At 37.6% G+C, this 22010-nt stretch overlaps 1 protein-coding gene across 2 annotated transcripts in view; it reads left to right on the top strand.

Moving 5' to 3' along the window:
• BTBD8 (BTB domain containing 8) overlaps positions 1-22010 on the top strand; it is a 106134-nt gene that overhangs the window by 66585 nt on the left and 17539 nt on the right. For both annotated transcript variants that reach the window (XM_031002878.3, XM_055352179.2), the window contains 3 exons: positions 1968-2056; positions 2472-2574; positions 21779-21961. In XM_031002878.3, coding sequence (XP_030858738.3) covers positions 1968-2056; positions 2472-2574; positions 21779-21961 — 375 coding nt within the window. The remainder of the gene's footprint in view (positions 1-1967; positions 2057-2471; positions 2575-21778; positions 21962-22010) is intronic.

The raw sequence follows: 22010 nt of genomic DNA, 5'->3' as shown, positions 1-22010 counted from the left end.
CCTCGACATCCCAAAGTGTTGGGATTACAGGTATGAGCCACTGCACCTGGCCTACATTCAATTTTTTTAATACTAATATAACACTTTTAGGAGAGGGGTATTAGAAAATCAAATTAATAGCAATTCATAAATAAAGAGTTGGAAATCACTGACCTTACCAGAAGGACTATGCTGGAGACATTTCCAAAGAAGGTTTTGCTCTTCTCTGAGAGAGGAGATCTTCAGAAATACACATTTAGAGACTAGATATACAAATTGGCTGTTTGATGGTCTTTATTTAAAGTGTATAAAGAGAAATTAAACTCTTCAACCTAATTGAGAAATAAATGTGCTTAGAAACGTCCAAAATGTGAAAATACATGGCATGGGCAATACATAGCAAAGATATGTAACAACAAGAGAAGTGAGTTGTTTTCACTACTTGTATCTACCTTTTATTTGTTTTCATTTATTATTTCTGTGTATGTGCTTTTAAAAAATACCTTATGTAGGCCGGGTGTGGTGGCTCCCACCTGTAATCCCAGCACTTTAGGAGGCCAAGGCGGGTGGATCACGAGACCAGGAGTTCAAGACCAGCCTGACCAACATGGTGAAACCCCATCTCTACTAAAAATACAAAAAGTTAGCCAGGCGTGGTGGCAGGCGCCTGTAATCCCAGCTACTCAGGAGGCTGAGGCAGGAGAGTCGCTTGAACCCAGGAGGCGGAGATTGCAGTGAGCTGAGATCGCACCACTGCACTCCAGCCTGGGCGACAGAGTGAGAATCTGTCTCAAAAAAAAAAAAAAAATACATCATGTAATTATGATCTAATTAAATTCTTCTTATCTGAGATCAATATGGGGCCTCTCATTGTACAATTACTTTATATTTATACGTTAGGAAGCAGATTAGACCATGTTGTATTGCAATGTGATGTGCTAGAAATTATTATACTACTTTTGCTTTAAAAAAGATATTTAACCTAAAATAAATTAGAATAAAAATCGTGTGCATTCTTGACAGCCAAAAGAGTTCAAATGATATGCCATAAAATTAAAAGTTGTTAGTGACACTTGGTTTTAAAAGAATAACAGACTTTAAAAAAACACAAAACTTAGAGCATTTTTAGTTTCACAGCAAAATTGAGAGGAAGGTACAGAGATATCCTACATACCCACTTTCTTCCACACATGCATAGCTTCCCCCATTATCAACGTCCCACACTGGAGTGGTACCTTTGTTACAACCGATGAGCATACAATTACACATTATCATCCAAAATTCATGGTTTACAATAGAGTTTGCTGTTGGTGTTGTACATTTTATGGGTTTATACATGTGTATAATGACGTATCTACCATTATAGTGTCATACGGAGTGTTTTCAGTGCCATAAAATCCTCTATGCTCTGACTGCTCATCCTTCCCTCCCCATTAACCCCCAGCAACCATTGACCTTTTTACTGTCTCTGTAGTTTTGTTTTTTTCCGGGGTGTAATATAGTTGCAATCATACAGTATATAGCCTTTTCAGATTGGCTTCTTCCACTTAGTGATATGCATTTAAGATCCCCCCATGTCTTTTCATGGCTTGATAGCACATTTCTTTTTAGAGCTGAATATTTCATTGCACGGATGTACTACAGTTTATTTATCCATTCATCTAGTAAAGGACAACATGGTTGCTTCCAAGTTTGGGCAGTTATGAAGAAAGCTGCTAAAAACGTTCATGTTTAGGTTTTTGTGTAGAAAGGTGTTTTTAAGGAAAAAAATTAAGTCTGACTAGAGCATGTTTGTAGCCTCAGTACCAGCAGAAGTTAATTCCAGATAAAGAGTTAAATATATAGAAAATAAATTTTGAATTTATCAAATTTTGAGTTGTATGTGTTCTGCAGTTTAGGTATATAAATTGGATTATCTTTATGAACCAAATATTTTTAGGCTTTGTAAATTGAAAAAGAATAAATATGGTGTTTTCCATCAATTTTAGCCTGTTCCCAGAACATTGACGTCTATACTAGAATGCCTGATTATTGCTCATTCAGTTGGAGTGGAAAGTCTTTTTGCTGACTGCATGAAGTAAGTTATGTTAAGCAGTGCTGATACTATTAATTTAGGGATTTTGTTTTTCTGTTCTTCTAATTTTGTGGGGAACTTTAGAGTTGGCCTGTTTTCTTGGACACAATGTAAGTAAGTAGCTTAGTGCTAAACTAGTTTCACCACTAAGTAGAATATTAATTTAGATATTACTCAAGATACTTGGGATCATTTTATCTTAGCTGAACCATGGTTAATTATGTTAAAATCTGTGCACATGGACTTAAAATACATGTTTACAGGAAAGGGAATATAAAGTCCATTTTAGGGTTCATAAAATTAATAGTATTAGTCAGGTCATATATATGTACAGTTACATAATTGAAAACCAAAATATTGACTATTATAATGAAAAACATTTTAATTTCTTTAACTTGGTATTCTTTTATTTTAACAGGTGGATTGTAAAGCATTTTGCAAGGTTTTGGTCTGAGAGAAGCTTTGCAAATATACCTCCTGAGATTCAGAAAAGTTGTCTTAATATGTTGATTCAGTCCTTAGTAAGTATAACCTGAATACTCTTTTGTGTGTTTGCCATTAAAAAGTTTATTCAATTTTGTATAGTACTTTCAGTGATTGAAATATAAATGTAAAATATTGTAAAAGCAAGAGGCGTGAACCAATTCAGATAACCTAATCCTAAGATTCAGTTCCTTTGAAACCACTCTGCATACCCAGCTCATCAGTCAGGGTTGAAACAGAGAAGCAGAACCACTAGGATGTGTATATTGATTCATGAACAAAGCAGACATGGTGCCACAGAGAAAGGCTTATGCATTGGCTCAGCAGTATTGACCCACTCACCCAGGTGGATCTGGGTACAACACTGAACTTCTCAATGGTACCATTCTTCAAGGGAATCAGCCATCTACCTGGTGGCAGGTTGATTACATTGGATCACTTCCATCCTGTAAAAGGCCGTGCTTTGTTCTCACTGAAAAAAACATTTGCTCTGGATAGTGATTTGCCTCCCTTGCTCATAATGTTTCTGCCAAAACCACCATCCATGAACTTACAGAATGCCTTATCCATTATCATGATATTCCACACAGCATCACTTCTGAATAAGGTACTCACTTACCAGCTAATAAAGTATAGAAATTGGGCCTTGCTCATGGAATTCACTGGTCTTAGAAAGATTCCAATCATCCTGAAGCAGCTGGCTTGATAGTATTGAGGAAAGACCTTTGAAGACTCAGTTACAGTGCCAACTAGGTGGCAATGCCCTGTGGGCTGGGGGCAGTATCCTCCAGGATGCAATACATGCTGTAAATCAGATTTTGATTTATGCTGCTATTTCTCCTCTAGCCAGGATTCATGGGCCTAAAAACCAAAGTTTGGAAATAGGTGTGGCACCACACACAATTACTCCTAGTGATTCAGTAGCAAAATTTTTGCTTCCTTTCCTCACAACTTTAGGCTCTGCTGATTTATAAGTCTTAATCCCCAAAAGAAGAATGTTTCCATGTGGGGACACAAGTAATGATTCTGTTGAACTGGAAGTTGAGACTGCCTTCCTGTAGCCACTGTAAACCCACAGGCAAAGAAGGGGAATTATTGATAGATTGAGCCTATCAAGAGGAAATTGAGTTGCTACTATACAATGTGGATAATGTAGAGACCATCTGGAATGCAGTACTCCCAGGCTCTATGAGTAAAATCAGTAGAAAGCTATAAGAACCCAATTTGGGCAGTGCTGATGATTTTTCAGGAATAAAGTTTGGGCTACCCTTCCAGATAAGAAACTATGAACAGTGAAATACTTGCTGAGGGCAAAGGGAATATGGAGTGGTTAGTAGAAAAAGGTATGTAAAAATAACAGCTACAGCTACATGAGGAGTTATAGAAGTGAACACTGCAGTAGTTCTGATGTAAACGTTCATATTCCTTCTTAATATGTTTGTCTATATATTAATCAAATATTTTTGTTTTCCTCCTACTGTCTCATTCCCCGTCATCTAATATAAGACATGTTAATAATAGTTAACTTTGTATCTACGTATTTAAGGTACAGATATCAAAGAAAACTGAATCAGATTGAAGAATGAACATCTCCTAAAAACAAAAAAAGGAACTCATATACCCTCTTTTAGAAGGAAAGGGTTAGCATGTTTGTTGTGTGGAGGGATAGTTGTATCATGTTAGATGGAAGCATGACTGTTACTTTCTCCATTTGGGAACTAAGTATGGTTTTAAGAGATGTATATAGTTGCCAGGTTGACAAGATGTTGACTCTGTAACATGTCAGTTTGACTAGGGTCAACTACACTTCACAGAATTTCCTTCTTGTATGTTTCTAGTTAGAGTGGCCAAAAGAGACAATTTTATGTGAAATTTGGAGGACGGGAGTGAAACAGCAGCTATTTTTGGCTTTTACACTAGGAAGGCTGGAACACTACTACAATGTTCATTTACACTAGGAAAGTTATTTACTGGCCCACTGCAGCCAGATCTGTAACTGTTCTTCCTTGCCCTGTATCCTCCTTCAGCTTCTCTTACTCCGGGCCAGGTATATGTCTAGCTCCACAATGAAAGGCACCAGCATCTCCTGCAGGATACCCATAGCGTCCAGACTGGAGGCAGTAAGACTGACATGAGCCCATCCTTGTCAATTCCAGCTGATTCTCTTGGTGTCAGTTTGTTCTAACTCTCCCCAACATTACGTCCATCTTTCCTCTTCTCATCTGCCTGCCCTGTGAAATTCAAACTACACCATCAGATACAAAGGCTGTTTAAGCAGCTCCTACAATTGTGTAAGGTCAACTCCCTGTCACAAATTTCTTTATACAATAAGTCTGCACCGATGTCATTGATGGGTCCTTGGAATCTTAGAATCTTGGAATCTAATTTGACGTTAAGCAAAACAATGTATAGCAAAACTAATTTTACTATAGACTAATGGATATGAACAAGAGTTAAGTTCCTATGGCATATTTCTGGTCACAAAAAGATCATCAGCCTTCTAGTAGAGACCCAAGACACTTCTTATATTGAATATTGAAATAAATGTGAGCTATACATAAATTTCAGAAATATTAATAAAAACAAGATAAGTACCCAGTTTTTGGTGAATCTGTGAGTGGCAGTAGTAGCAATGGTGGGTTAAATCAAGGAATAAATGTTTGCAAAGCAAAAATTGTAAAGAGCACCTCCTACCACATGCAGTTCCAAAGCAATCACAAATGTGGCAGGTTTATGGAGTGTTTTTATACTGCGTCGCTTATCGTCATATATTTGTATGGTCACCATATACTTTATGAATTTTTACTTTACAATAATTTCTGTATTCATTCATTTTCCAACATGCTTTTTCTGGTTTCAGTTGTGGGTGGCTGGAGCCTGTCCTTGCAGCTAAGGACCCAAGGTTGGAACCAACCCTGGACAGGATACCATTCCAGCGCAGGGTGCACTCACAGCACAGAACGCTCACTTATACTGGGACATTGTAGAGATGCCAGCTCACTAAATGTGCACATCTTTGGGATGTGGGAGGAAACTGGAGTGTCCAGAGAAAACCCATGCAGACATGGGGAAAACATGCAAACTCTACACAGACAATGGCCTGGCCAGGAATCCTTTTTTCCCTCATCAACATTATAATAAAACAACGGTAATCAAAATGACATTATTCACGGACCTCCTGTGTATATATAAATACCTCCTAGTGGTCCCATGAACCCTGAAGGATAACATCAGACTGGATTACATAGAAGATATGTCAAAATCTAACTGAGAAAATAAGTGTAGGATATCAGCTGGTGAGATCCCACTACAAAAAGTAAATGTAAGGCTAGGCATGGTGGCTCGCGCTTGTAATCCCAGCACTTTGGGAGGTCGAGGTGTGTGGATCACCTGAGGTCTGGAGTTCGAGACCACCTTGGCCAACATGTTGAAACCCCGAATCTACTAAAAATACAAAAAATTAGCTGGGCCTGGTGGTGCATGCCTGTAATCCCAGCTACTCGGGAGGCTGAGGCAGGAGAATCACTTGAACCCAGGAGGCAGAGGTTGCAGTAAGTTGGGATTGTGCCATTGCACCTCAGCCTAGGCAACAAGAACGAAACTGTCTCAAAAAAAAAAAAAGTAAATGTAAATCTGTGTTTTAGCTAATGAAGGACTGTGTTGTATTGTTGCTTACTGTTTTACATTAGTTTGTTGGTCGGTGAATAGTTAACAAATTATTGGCCCAGCTATAGTTCTGTTCAATAGAAGAGTCAGGTTCATTTCCTAATGTAGTAGTAGTACCAGTATTTTTTTTAAATGATTTTTTTTCAATAGCTTTTGGGATACATGCAGTTTTTGGTTACATGGGTGAGTTCTTTAGTGGTGAAGTCTGAGATTTTAGTGTACCCATCACCTGAACAATGTACACTGTACCCAATATATAGTCTTCTATCCTTCACACATTTTCCAACCTTCTCCCCTCCCTAAATCCCCAAAGTTCATTTTTTCACTGTGTATGTTTTTGCATTCTCGTGGCTTAGCTCCCACTTATAAGTGAATGGAATATATACAGTATTTGGTTTTCCATTCCTGAATTATTTAGAATAATGGGCTCCAGCTCCATCCAAGTTGCTGCAATAGACATTTCATTCCTTTTTATGGCTCAGTAGTATTACATGGTGTATACGTACCACATTTTCTTTATCCACTCAGTACCAATATTTAGTGGATTTTTTTAGACTTATAGAGCTCCACAAAATACTTTTTTTTGTGAAATTTAGCATAAGACAGGTACTGTTGTCTCTACTTCACATATGAGAAAAGAGAATCAAAGAGTTAAGTGCCTTGTTCAAGTTCCCAAGATAGTAAAAGACAAAACCTAGTCTTAAAACCAATTGCTACTATTCTAAATATAATATGATAAGTGCTCCATGTGAGCAAAGTTTTTTTTTTAATGCGTGGGACTTGACTTCAAGAAACTCACAAATTGGTGGGAAAATAGGCATTTAAACAACTAAGTAAAATACAGGTTAGACTATGATGAGTACAAGCATTAAGTTACATGTCAAATCTTTACCATTGTAGCCTCAGCCTTAGAACAGTGCCTAGCACATGTTAGCACTCAGTATGTATTGTCAAATAGGTAAGTAAATGAATTGTATAACTTAGAATTCAGGTGTATACATAGAATCACACAGGTTAAATCTGACTGGAATAATAAGAGAATTAATTTGAAATGAACCTGGTTAGAGGACAATTTTAAAATAAGTAGGTTAGGGCATTCCTGAAAGACTAAAAATGTAACCAGGGATATGGAGACTAGGCAGTGTCAGTATTCTGCTGTAACTGGAATGAGAGAAGATGAGTCTGGGGACAGGCTAAAGATAGATTGGGAGGGATTTTAGCTGAGTATCTTGTTAACGAGTTTGATTTTTTTTTTTTAAACAAGTGGTAGGTATGTGATTTTAATTGAAGAATAAGCCCATCAAACTATGCCTCTCCCAATGCTATACTCTTTTATTTTGATTTTATAGCTCTAATTAGGTCCTTGTAAGCTTTGTGGTGAATACTTGACATTTTCTTTCAAGACAGATAAAAAGATAAACATCAGAACAGCCAAACATCCAGTCTGATCAATAGCCTCTGGCATCATGGGGATTAGTCTCAAAATTTGTCTTTGTGGATAATCAGGTTTTAAGAAACACTAATTTAACATATTTGTCATATTTTATTGTATAAGTAAAATATGTTTAGCTTTATTGATGGAAAACAGAGTATTTTAATTTTCTCAAAATTCGAAGTATGTTACCCAGAAAGAGCAAGCAGTCTTTTTTTAGCAATAACCCCAGATTGCCCTTTAAGAAAATCTTATAATATGTACATGCAATATTAATAGTGTTTTTTTAAATAGTTCAAAATTGTTACATTTTTATACATTTGATACTAACTTAAAAAATGAATTGCATTTTAAAAAATTTCTTGTGTGTTTGCATATCTCACAAAGCATTACTTATGACCATTTCTTCTTAATGTGACTTTTACCTGTGGGAAGTAATTTATTTTATATATGAACTCTATCTGGCAATTCTAGTTCATTAGTATTACTTTCTATATATTATTCATCCTTTACTTATTTTATTTTATTTTGGAAAGAATACTTAACATGGTATCTATGCTCTTAACAAATTTTTAAGTGTACAATACAGTATTGTCAATTACAGGCACACAGTTGAACAGCAGATCTCTCATCTTTCGTAACTGAAACTTCATGCCTAATGATAGCAACTCCCCATTTTCCCCTTCCCCAGCTCCTGGCAACCACCATTCCATTCTCTGATTCTATGAGTTTGACTTGTAATGGAATCATACAGTATTTGCCTTTTCTGTGACTGGCCTATTTCACTTAGGATAATGTCCTCAACATTCATCCATGTGGTCACATCTTACAGAATTTCCTTCTTTTTAAAGAATGAATAATGTTCTGCTATATGTATACACCACATTTTCTTTATCCATTTGTCCATTGGTGGACATTTAGGTTGCTTCCACATGTTGGCTATTGTAAATAGTGCTGCAGTGAACATGATAGTGCTAATATTTCTTTGGGATCCTGATTTCAATTCTTTTGAATGAATGCTGATGTGCTTTAGATGTTTGTCCTTTCCAAGTCTCATGTTGAAATGTAATCTCCAGTGTTGGAGGTGGGGCCTGGTGGGAGGGATTTGGGTCATGGGGGCAGATCCCTTGTGAATGGTTTGGTGCCATCCCCATGGTGATGAGTGAGTTCTCACTCTAGTAGTTTACATGAGATCTGGTTGTTTGAGAAGGAGCCTGGAATCTCCCCACTCTGTCTCTTGCTCCCTCTCTCACCATGTGATGTGCCTGGTCCTCCATTACCTTCCACTATGATTGTAAGCTTCCTGAGGCCCTCACCAGAAGCTGAACAGATGTGGGTGCCATGCTTGTACAGCCTGCAGGACCATGAGCTAATAAACCTCTTTTCCTTATAAATTACTTAGCCTGCAGTAGTCCTTTCATAGCAGTGCAAACAGGTTAACACAAATACCCAGAAGTAGGATTTTTGGATCATATGGTAGTTCTATTTTTAATTTTTTGAGGAACCTGCATACTGTTCTACATAACAGCTGCACCATTTTGCATTCCTGCCAGCAGTGTACAAGTGCTACCTATTCTCCACATCCTCACCAAAACTTGTTATCTTTTATTTTTTTGATCATAGCCATCCAAACAAATGTGCGGTGACATACTCTTGTGGTTTTAATTTGCATTTCCCTGATGATTAATGACATAGAACATCTTTTCATATACCTGTTGGCCATTTGTATGTCATCTTTGGAGAAATGTGTATTCAAGTCTTCAGCCAATTTTTAACAGTGTTATCAGATTTTTGCTATTAAATTGTAGGAGTTTCTTATATATTTTGGAATTAGCCCCTTATGACATGTATGGTTTGCAGTATTTTTCCCCATTCTGTAGATTTTTTCAATGTCTTGTTTTCTTTGCTGTATGGAGGCTTTTTAATTTGATGTAGTTTCACTCATTTATGTTTGCTTTTGTTGCTTGTCCTTTTGGTATCATATCTGTGAAATCATTACCAAGACCAATGTCATGAAGCTTTCTTCTAGGAGTTTTAGAGTTTCAGGTCTTAGGTTGAAGTCTTAAATCCATTTCGAGTTGATGTTTGGGTATGTTGTACGATAAGGGTGAAATTGTATTCTTTTGCTTATGGATATCCAGTTTTCCCAGCACTGTTTGTTGAAGAGACTTTCCTGACCCATTGTGTATTCTTGGCACCTTTACTAAAGAGCAGTTTTATGTATGTGGATGTATTTCTGGGCTCTCTGTTCTGTTCCATTGATCTCTATGTCTGTCTTTAGGCCAGTACCACACTGTTTAGTTACTGTAGTTAGTTACTACAGCTTTGTTATATATTTTGAAATCAGAAAATCAAAGTCACTCCAACTTTTTCCTTCTTAAGATTAATTTGGCTATTCAGGGTATTTTGTGGTTCCTTATGAATTTTAGAATTGTGTTTTCTATTTCTATAAAAAATGCAATCAAGATGTTGATAATGATTGCATTGTATCCATAGATCACTTTGTGTAGTATGGACTTTTTAGCAACATTAAGTCTTCCAATCCATGAGTACTGGATGCCTTTCTGTTTGTCTTCTTTAATTTATTTTTAAAATTTCTATCTGTCTAGCTGTTTATTTATGAGACAGGGTCTTGCTCTGTTGCCCAGGCTGGAATGCAGTGGCATGATCATAGCTCACTGCAACTTTGAACTCCTGGTCTCAAATGATCCTCCTGCCTCAGCCTCCCAAGTAGCTGGGATTACAGGCACAAGCCACTGTGCCCAGCTGTGCCTTCTTTAATTTCTTTCAATGTTTTGTAGTTTTTAGCCAAGTCTTTCACCTTCTTAGATAAGTTTATTCTTAAGTAGTTTACTCTTTGGTGCTATTGTAAATGGGATTGTTTTTCTAATTTCCTTTTCAGTCATTAATGTTGTTAGTTGAAATGCAACTGATTATTGTATGTTCATTTTGTAGCTTTCATCTTTACTGAATTTGTTTTAACAGTTTTTTGGTGAAGTGTTTAGAGTTTGCTATATATAAGATTATGTTACCTGCAAGCAGGGACAATTTTACTTCTTCCTTTACAGTTTGGATGCCTTATTATTTCTTCTTCATACCTGATTGTTCTGGTTAGGACTTCCAGGACTATGTTGAATGGAAGTGGAGAGAATGAGCATCCTTGTCTTGTTCCTGATATTAACTTAAAAGTTTTCAGGGTAAACCTTGAGTATGATTCTAGCAGTGGGCTTGTGGCCTCTATTATGTTGAGATAATTTACTTCTATTCCTAACTTGTTGAGAGTTTTCAGTCATGAAAAATAATTGAATCTTGTCAAATACTGTTTCTGCATTTACTGAGATAATCATTTGACTTCTGTCTATGCTGTTAATGATGTGGGTTGCATTAATTGATTTACATATGTTAAATCATCCTTGTATCCTAGGAATAAATACCACTAGTTGATGGTGAATTATCTTTATAATGTACTGTTGAATTCAGTGTGCCAGTGCTTTGTTGAGGATTTTAACATCTATGTTCATCAGGGATATTGGCCTATAATTTTTCTTTTCTTGTGGTATTCTTATGTGGCTTTGGTGTCAGAGTAGTGCTGGCCTTGTAAAATGAGGGAAATATTCCCTCCTCTTCAGTTTTTTGGAAGGGTGTGAGAAGGATTGGTATTAGGTCTTTCCTTTAACTAGCAGAATTCAGTAATGAAGCCATCAGTAGAATTCAGTAATGAAGCTATCAGTCCTGGACTTTTCTTTGATGGGAGACTTTTTATTACAGCTCAATCTCCTACACATTATCAGTCTGTTCAGATTTTCTATTTCTTCATGATTCAACCTTAATAGGTTGTGTCTAGGAATTTATCCATTTCTTCTAGGTTACCTTGTTTATTGGCTTGTAATTGTTTATAACAGTCCCTTATGATCATTTTAATTTGTGTCATCTATTGTAATTCCTCCTCTTTCATTTTGGATTGTATAATATTTATTTGCATCTTCTCTGCTTTTTTTCTTAGTATAAAGGATTGTCAATTTTGTTTATCTTTTCAAAAAAGCAACTCAGTTTTGTTATTTTTAAAAAACTGTTTTTCTATCCTCTATTTCTGCTCTAATCTTTATTTTTTTTTCCATTGGTTTGCTAACTTCAGGCTTAGTTTCTTCTTTTTTTAGTTCCTTGAGGTATAATGTAAAGTTTTTTTTTCAGATCATTTTGTTTTTAATGTAGGCATTTATCGCTATAAACTTTCCTCTTAGTTCTGCTTTTGCTGCATCCCATAAGTTTTGGTATATTGTATTGTTGTTTTTGTTTGTTTCAAGATACCTTCTAATTTATCCTTTGATTTTTTTCTTTGACCCATTGGTGGTTCAAAAGTATGTTAATTTCTACAATTTGTTTATTTTCTAGTCTTCTGTTGATTTCTATTTTTATTCCATTGTGTTCAGAAAAGATGCTTGGTATGATTTCAGTTGTCTTAATTTTGTTAAGACTTATTTTGTGACCGAACATGATATATTCTGGAGAACATTTTGTGTGTGCTTAAGAAGAATGTATATTCTGCCCCTGTTGGTTGGAATGTTCTGTATAGGTATGTTAGGTCCATTTGGTCTATAGTGTTTTTGAAGTCCAGTATTTCTCCATTGATTTTCTGTCTGATATATTCATTATTCTTATTTACTTATTTATTTATTTAGTTAAGAGATGGAGTCTCACTTTGTCTCCCAGATTGGAGTTCAGTGGCACGATCATAGCTCACTACAGCCTCAAACTCCTGGGCTTAAGTGATCCTTCTGCCTTCCAAGTAGCTGGAACTACAGGCATGTGCCATCATCACTGGCTTTTTTTTTTTTTTCTTGGTAGGGAAAAACACTTGCTGTGTTGCCCAGGTTGGTCTCAAAATCCTGGCCACTCTCTTCCCAAGTGATCCTCCCATCTCAGCCTTCTGAGTTTCTGGGATTACAGGCATGAGCCACTGTGCCCAACATGTTGTATTCACTATTGAAAAGTTGTGTATTGAAAGTTCCTACTATCTTTGTATTGCTTTCTCTCTCTCTCTTCAGATCTATTAATACTTGCTTTATATATTTAGGTAATGTGATGCAGGGTGCATATATATTTATAATTGTTGTATCTTCCTATCTTCCTGGCATATTCTTTTATCATTACATAATGTCTGTGTCTCTTGTGACAAGTTTTGACTTAAGGTCTATTTTGTTTGATATGGTATAGCCACTCTTACTCTTTTTATTACCATTGGTATGAAATATCTTTTTTTATTCCTTCACTTCCAGCCTAAATGTGTTGTTAAATCTAAAGTGAGTCTCTTCTAGACAGTATATCATTGGATCTTGTTTTTTAATCCACTTAGCTACTCTGTCTTTTGATTGGATAGTTTAATCTATTTATATTTTAAGTAATTATTGAGAGGAAAGGATTTACTATTGCCATTTTATTATTTTCTGTTGTCTTATAGTTCTTTGGTCCCTCTTTTTATCTCCTGCTGTCTTTCTTTGTGCTTTATTTTCTTAATATTGATATACTAAAATTTTTTTCTCTTTTTTGGTATAACTTCTATATGTATTTTGTTTATAATTACCATGGGACCTACATAAATATCTCATAGATATAACAGTCTATTTTAAGCTCAATCCACATACACAGAAACTCTACACTTCTCCCCCCACACATACACTCTGTTACTGATTTCACCATTTATATCTACCTATAGTACATATTCGTTAATATACTTTTTAGTTATAGTTATTTTTAATGCATTTGTCTTTTAACTTATATGCAAAAATTAAAAGTGATTAATTCAGTTGTAACAAATATACCACTCTAGTGTTGAATGTTGATAATGAGAGAGGCTGTGCATTGTGTGAGATCAGGGGGCTTATGGGAAATCTCTGTACTTTCCTCTCAGTTTTGCTGTAAACCTAAAACCATGCTTAAAAAAATGAAAAAAAAATTTAAGACAGGATCTCACTCTGTCACCCAAGCTGGAGTGCAGTGGCATGATCACAGCTCACTGCAGCCTTGACCTCCTGCCTCAGCCTCCCAAGTAGCTGAAACTATAGACATGTGCCATCACACGTGGCTAACTTTTGTATTTTTTGTAGAGAAATGGTTTCACCATGTTGCCCAGGCTTGCCTCAAACTCCTGGGCTCAAGCGATCTACCTAGTTCAGCTTCTGAAAGTGTTGGAATTACAGGCGTGAGCCACTGTGCCCAGCCAAAATCTTGAAGTGATTTATTCACTGCCATAAGTGATACAGTACTCTTCATAAGTGAATCATAAGTGATTCATTACTCTTCGTTTGTTTACATATATTTTTCTTTTCTTTCTTTCTTTTTTTTTTTTTTCTGGAGATGAGGTCTTGCTCTGTCACCTAGGCTGGAGTGCAGTGGCACAAACATGGCTCACTGCAGTCTCAACTTCATAGGATCAACCAATCCTCTTGCTCCACAGCCTCCCAAGTAGCTGGGACTGCAGGTGCATGCCACCACAGCCAGCTAATTTTTTGTATTTTTTCGTAGAGACAGGGTTTTGCCATATTGCTCAGGCTGGTCTCGAACTCCTGAGCTCAAGTGATCTGCCCACCTTGGCCTCCCAAAGTGCCTGTATTACAGGCATGAGCCACCATGCCTGCCTTATATATTTTCCTTCACCAATGAGTTTCATACTTTCTTATGCTCTCGTGTTGCTTTTTAACGTACTTTTGTTTCAACTTGAAGAATTCCCATTGGAACTCCTTTTAAGGCAGATCAACTGGTGATGAATTTTCTCGGCTTTTGTTTGTCTTTATCTTTGCCTCATTTTTGAAGGACAATTTTGCCAGGTTTGGTATTCTTGGTCGGCAGGGTTTGTTTGTTTTTAAAAAGCACTTTGAATATATCATTGCACTCCCTTATTGCCTGCAAGGTTTCTGCTGGAAAATCTGCCTTTAGTCTTATAAACATTCTCTTGTACATAAGTTGCTTTTTTCTTGCTGCTTTCAAAATTTGCTCTTTTACTTTGGCAGTTTGATTATATGTCTCACTGTGGATTTCTTTGGATTCATCTTATTTGGGAGTACTTTGGGCTTCCTGGATCTGGATGTCTGTTTCCTTCTCCAGATTTGGGAAGTTTTCAGCCATTATTTCTTTTAATAAATTTTCTGACACTTTTTCTCCTTTCTCCTTTGGAACTTTAGTAATGTGTATATTGTCCCATAGTGCCTTAAACTTTCTTTACTATTTTTCATTCTTTTTGTTCTTCTGATTGAATAGTAATTTCAATGACCTTTGAATTTGCTTATTCTTTCTTCTCTTTGATCTAGTCTGCTGTTGAACACCTTTAAAGAATTTTTCAATTCAGTAATTGTATTCTTCAGCTCCATGATTTCTGTTTGGCACTTTTTTAATATTGTATACCTCTTTGATGAAATTATTACTTTGTCATGCATTATTTTCCTGACCTTGGTGTGAACATCTTTATGATGATGATTTTGAATTCTCTGTGAGCTTAATCATATGTCTCAATTTCATTTAGGCCAGTTTCTGGAGATTTATTTTGTTCTTTGGAACATATTTCTTTGTTCATTTTCCTTGACTCTCTTTGTATCTGCACATTTCTGCCTACAGCTACCTCTTCCAGTTCTCATGGACTGGCCTCATACAGGAGAAGACCCTTACTAATCAGCCCAGCCAGAGATTCCGGGCCTCTCAAACCTTCTTGCTAGTCCAACTCACTTTCTTTCTAGTGGCTTCCAAGCATCTAGAGTATCCTGGGTCCTATTAGTGCTCTGAGTCAAGTTCCTTGGTTAGCCCCCAGAAAAGTTAGGTCATTGGATACTCCTCTACACTCCTTCCTGCCCCAGGTAGAAGGCGGGATTTGGGGCTTTTCCAGCTCTTCACTCTCTCCTGAGACAAGTGAAGGGGTTCTGGCAACTAGTCGCATGCAACATCATCTACCTTCTTTGTTCTCATTGGCCCTCGGATGGCTAAGACATGCTAGGTCCCATTAGGAGGAGATATGGTGACTACCAGCCCAAATCACCATTTATGTTCTTTCCCAGGTAGCTAGAGTTTGCTGGGTCCCATCAGCACTCCGAGACTGCAAGACAGAAATCAGTCATCTAGGCAACCCCTGGAAAAGTTGGGATGTTTGACATATGGTCTAACTCTTTCCTTCCCCAGGGAGAAGCTGGGATCTTATGGTTTTCTTCCCAGTTGTACAGCTCTGTGCCCCGGGTAGGATTCTGGTGAGAGTGTGTCTCATATTTCCCTATCAGCTTCAAAGTGTCTGGTTTCATGCTCATCCTCAGTGCAGGAGCCTCTCAACTAGTTTCTCAATTTCTCACAAAGAGAATTTGTTAATTGTTGAATCAGTGTGTTCATGGGAGAAGGAGGGTTTAGGGCTTCCTATTCTGCCATCTTGCTGATGTCACTTCTCCTCAAGCAGTCTTCTTAAGCCTTCTTTAGTTCTAATTCAGTTCAACCGCATGTGCCATGGAAGGTACTCTAATCCATCAAATATATTTCTTTGTCATCAAGGGAGATATGAAAGTGCTGCTACATTAGAGTATAACATGGAGAATTTTTAAATATGTTTTAGTGGGAGGAACTTTAAATTTTTACCCTTCTTTGTCACCAAGTCAAAAGACAGATAACAGTTCATATGATATTTATAACACTAATTTTCCTAATATAGAGAGTTTCTACAAATTGATTTTTAAAAATCAAAGCGAAACATAGGATAGAATTAGGTAGTTCGCTAAGGAAGTACACATACCTCTTAATTTGATGAGCAGATCCTGAACTTCATTTGTTTAAGAGAAGTGGACGTGAGAACTACCATGTCAGACCATTTTCTACCTTTCAGAATGATGAAAATAAATTTTCACTGTGTTAGTAAGAGTATATAGGATAAATATTCTGATTTATTCCTGGGAAGGTCATAAATTAGCGCAACTTTTTCTATGTTTCCTAAGCTTTTTATCTGTGACCCAGAATAAAAAGATGTTTTTTGTTTGTTTGTTTTGTTGTTGTTTTCATTGTAACCCAATACACTGACACATATAGAACAGAAACACAAGTTTCACAAAAGATCTCTTAGCCTTATTACATATGATGTACTGGTGTTTTCTATGTTTCTTCTTCCTTTTTTTGTCTTTCTCACCCACCCACCCCCTTCTTTCTTTTGTTTTCTAGTGCTGATTGTGAACCACTAAATACATTTCTCTAGGTTGCTATGGAGGAATCTACCACTTGAAAAACAGTGCTCCATTGATTGTATATTGGCAGCGTTTTGGATACCCCTGGTGTCCCACCTCATAGCCTCTTGACCCATGTTTGTACTCAAACTATTGCTGCAGCATCTAGCTGCACATGGATGTGATTCTGACAGCACTTTCCCTCAGCCACATCATATACACATCTTTCTCGCTTTCTGTACTGAGGCTTCACTGCTACACCACATGAGATACCTGCAGCTCAGCAATTCTGAACCTGTGCAAACCTGGCAGTGAAAGAGAGTTCACATCCCTGAGGGCAAGCCTTGACCAATGGGAGATGAGAGCCAGTGGTTAATATTTCATTGTTCTGTCTGTTGGATGGATAATTCAAAGTATGTCCTTCATAGCTCTTCAGAGGGTCCCCAACAAGATTGAGTCCCAGTTGCCTACAATAGTGAATTCTATATTAGTGTTTTTCGAACTTTAATGTATCTACAAAACACTTGGGGGTCTTGTTTAAATGCAGATTCTAATTCAGTAAGTCAAGGGAGGATACAGAGATTGTGTATTTCTAACAGGCTCTGGCTAGCTGATGCCACTTTGAATAGCAGAGAGCTAGAAAATACACCCTTGAATTGGCTTTCCTTCCTTTCTTCCCTATTGCACTCTTCCGTGAGCACCTCAGACCCCCCAGGATCACTTCACAAATAAACTGCATATAAGCCTGTTTCTCAGGCTCAGTTTTTAGGCAGAACCCAGGTTAAGAGAAGTAGTATTGACCCAGCAATTCTACTTCTAGAAATGTATCTTGTAGATATTTTCACATATTTGTGAAATAATGTTATATACAAGGTAAGTCATTACAACATCATAGCAAAACTGGAAACAATGTAAATGTCTTTAAGTAGAGGACTGGTTAAATGACTTGTGATATATCTATATTATGGACTATGACATGGCTATTAAAACAAATATATATATATATATATACATATACGCTGGTAAGAAAAATATTCAAGATGTGTGCTAAGTGTAAAAGGCAAGATACAGGGCCAGGCGCGGTGGCTCATGCCTGTAATCCCAGCACTTTGGGAGGCCAAGTCAGGCAGATCACGAGGTCAGGAGATCGAGACCATCCTGGCTAACACGGTGAAACCCCGTCTCTACTAAAAAATACAAAAAATTATCCGGGTGTGGTGTCAGGCACCTGTAATCCCAGCTACTTGGGAGGCTGAGGCAGGAGAATGGCGTGAACCCGGGAGGTGGAGCTTGCAGTGAGCCGAGATCACGCCTCACGCCACTGCACTCCAGCCTGGGCAACAGAGAGAGACTCCGTCTCAAAAAAAAAAAAAAAAAAAAAAGGCAAGATACAGAGTACTGTGCATATTAATGCCTTCATTTGTATAAAATAAGAAAATTACATATATGTTTTGTTTGTATGTGCATGAAATAACTGGAAAGATAAGGGAAAAAATAATATTGGTTGTAAAATGGATGGTTTGGGGACAGGAAGGAGAGGAAGACTTTTCCTAGAATGTCCTTTATACATTTGAAATTTTTTTTTTTTTGAGCAATAGCAAGGTTTATTGTTTATTGTGAAGAGCGAAAGGACAAAGCTTCCACAGTGTGGAAGGGGACCCGAGCAGATTGCCCTACATTTGAAATTTTTAAACTGTCATTGTGTTAACTGTTGAATTAAAATTTAAGTGTTTGGTCTGAGAGTATTACTTTTTTTTCTTTGAATCTCGAGGTACTCTAACATTTAATGTTTATCATATATTCAGATGAGTATGGAATAAGATCATGTATCATCCATGTTATTTAACTATGTCCATATTGTAGTTTTCCAAGCTAAATTATGACAATTATACTCTATATCTGTGGTTTTTTAAAAATTGCTACTGTCAGAGCACATCACATTATGTATATAGTAAGCACTTTGTAGATACCTGCCAAATTTATTTAAATACCTTACATTTGGCTTCCCTACCAGAGCAGTGCCTGCAGTAGAACAAATTGAGCTTATTGTCTAAAACTCTTAGTAATTGTACAGTTACTCAGGAAGTCACTGGAAGAGGAAACGACAATGGTCCTAAAAATGAGACGAATTATAGCAAAGTATGACTTTTTAAAATTTTACTCAAAGCAGTGGGAGAATATAATACATTTTTAAAGGATTATTGGCTGGATGCAGTGGCTCACACTTGTAATCCTAGCACTTTGGGAGGCCGAGGTGGGAGGATCAGTTGAAGCCAAGAGTTCAAGACCAACCTGGATAACATGGCAAGACTCCATCCCTACAAAATTTTTTAGAGCTGGGCATGGTAGCTCACACCTGTAATCCCAGCATTTTGGGAGGCCAAGGCGGGTGGATCACTTGAAGCCAGGAGTTTCAGACCAACCTGACCAACATGGTGAAACCCCATCTCTACTAAAAATACAAAAAATTAGCTGGGCATGGTGGCGTGCACCTGTAATACCAGCTATTTGCATGACTGAGGCACAAAAATTGCTTGAACTGGGGAGGTGGAGGTTACAGTGAGCCGAGATTGCACCACTGCATCCCAGCCTGGGCGACAGAGGGAGACCCCGTTACGGCGAGCCGAGATTGCACCGCTGCACTCCTGCCTGGGCGACAGAGCAAGACCCTGTTTCAGATGGCGGGGTCTTGCTCTGTCGCCCAGGCTGGAGTACAGTGGTGCGATCTTGGCTCACTGCAAGCTCTGCCTCCCGGGTTCACGCCATCCTTCTACCTCAGCTTCCCAAGTAGCTGGGACTACAGGTGCCCGCCACCACGCCCAGCTAATTTTTTATATTTTTGTAGTTTCACCGTGTTGACCAGGATGGTCTCAATCTCCTGACCTTGTGATCTGCCCACCTCAGCCTCCCAAAGTGCTGGGATTACAGGTGTGAGCCACCTCACCTGGCCAATACTTTTTAAAAAAAAAATTAGCTGGGTGTGGTGGCATGCACCTGCGGTTTCAGCTACTTGAAAGGCTGAAGCAGGAGAATCACTTGATCTCAGGAGTTTGAGGCTGCAGTGAGCCATGTTCAAGCCACTACATTCCAGCCTGGGTGACAGAGCAAGACTTGTGTCAAAGAAAAAAAAAAAGAATTATTAGTAAATGGTTAAAATTTTTAGTTTTGAAGTTGGAAGATTAAACTTGTTATCTTAGAGACTGACTGATAGACTCTGTCACCAATCATATTAAAAGATCAGCAAATAAATTTTAGTGTCTACTATGACCCAGTTTTATACTAGGCCCTGAGGATACATTGGTGAGCTAAAACAGAGGTAGTTTTACACTCATTGAACATACAGCCCAGTGAGGGAGACAGACATTAAATAGTAATGTTCATGTTTGATTAATTACAAATGAATTAAATGCTCTAACAAAAAGCAACAGATTTTCTTATAGTGTGTATAAAAGAAATCTGATGTAGATATATGGTATCAGGGAAGATGTAGTGCTTCTGGACCTAAAAAAAAAAACAGAGGCTGTGCAGAGTCCACATCATGCTGTCCATGTTAGGTATTTCAGTCATTTCCAGATTTATCAATGATCTATTGCTGTGTAACAAACCACACCCAAACTTGGCAGCTTAAAACAACTCCACAATTCTGTGAGTTCACTGGGTGATTCTTCTGCTGGTCTTGCCTGTGGCGGCTGCATTCAGCTGGGGGCTGAGCTGGGGGGCTGGTCCTCCTGCACTAAGTGGTCTTCCCTATCAGGCCTCTTTTGGTCTGGTGGTCCCAGGATTCTCAGAAGGTAGACTGAAGCTGCAAGGCTTCTTGAGGCCTAGGCTCTAGAACTTGCACATCACCACTGTTGGTTAAGGCAAGTGAGAAGGCTAGTAGTCTAGATTCAAGACTGAGGAGATAGATTCCACCTCTTCATGGATGGAATTTGTGGCCATGTTTTTCAATTTACCAGTCTATCAAGTAACTAATTAATAAATAGTTATTTACTAAGCATTGTTTTAAGAACTAGAAATCAAACATGAATAAGAGACAGTAATATATAAGTTGCCTTTTTTCCTTTTCCTTGGAGTACATGGTATTTGCGCATTGTCATTCCATTTTCCATAGAGATCAATATTTGTGAATGTTTTTTTCCATAGTAATGAATCATGAAATGAATAAAATATAAACAGTAGAGTCTTAACCTAATTAGAGAAGAGGAGGAAAATCCCTGGGGATTATAAGTAATTTTTAGTCTTTCCAAATTTGCATAAAGAAACGTATTTTGTAGTCAGAAAAGAATTAGTGCTATGCTGGTGTAGCCATGCAGTTATGAATGATATCTATAAGCACAAAAATTAATTTAGTAGTGATAATCTTAGGGAACTCAAATTTTTCTTTCTAGTTATTATCACTTTGCTATCAGGTTTATTTTAGCTACTTTTCTTTTCTTTCTTTTTTTTTTGAGATGGAGTCTTGCTGTGTCACCCAGGCCGGAGTGCAGTGGTGCGATCTCGGCTCACTGCAACCTCCGCCTCCTGGGTTCAAGCAACTCTCCTCCCTCAGCCTCCCGAGTAGCTGGGATTACAGGCATGCACCACCATGCCTGACTAATTTTTGTATTTTTAGTAGAGGTGGGTTTTCACCATGTTGGCCAGGCTGAGCTTGAACTCCTAACCTCAAGTGATCCACCCACCTCAGCCTCCCAAAGTACTGGGATTATAGGAATGAGCCACCATACCCCACCTGTTTTAGCTACCTTTTAAAGGTGGTTTCTTCCTAGCTCAAACTTTACCCTTTTGAATAATTCCGAATTAATGAATAAACATTATATGTAAAACTAATAACAAAGACATTAGCTACCTGGAATTTTGTTTTTGCAGGAAACATCCCATGACAACAAAAGTATTTGATTTGCTTAGAGAGTTATTTTATTAACCGTAATGGCATCTAACTTTTTCCAATTTTTTTTTAAATCTAAGAATGATAAGAATGCTGCTTTTCTTCTGATGGAAAGTGACAGGCTAATCATCAGTTTACCCAGAGTGAAGTGGACGGAAGCAGCACTGACCATGGCGTCTCAGCTTCAAGAAAAATGTATTGCATTTATTGTAGACAACTTCTCCAAGATTATTCAGAGTGAAAATTTTGCTCTTCTTTTACAGGTACTATGCCTAAATTATATCCTATATTTAGTTCCATCTTTGTGTTCTG

The sequence above is a fragment of the Gorilla gorilla genome, chromosome 1 (genome assembly GCF_029281585.2).
Source record: "Gorilla gorilla gorilla isolate KB3781 chromosome 1, NHGRI_mGorGor1-v2.1_pri, whole genome shotgun sequence".
Taxonomy (NCBI): Eukaryota; Metazoa; Chordata; class Mammalia; order Primates; family Hominidae; genus Gorilla; species Gorilla gorilla.
The sequence above is the reverse complement of the archived record's forward strand: the minus strand, read 5'-3'. Positions and strand labels throughout refer to the sequence as shown.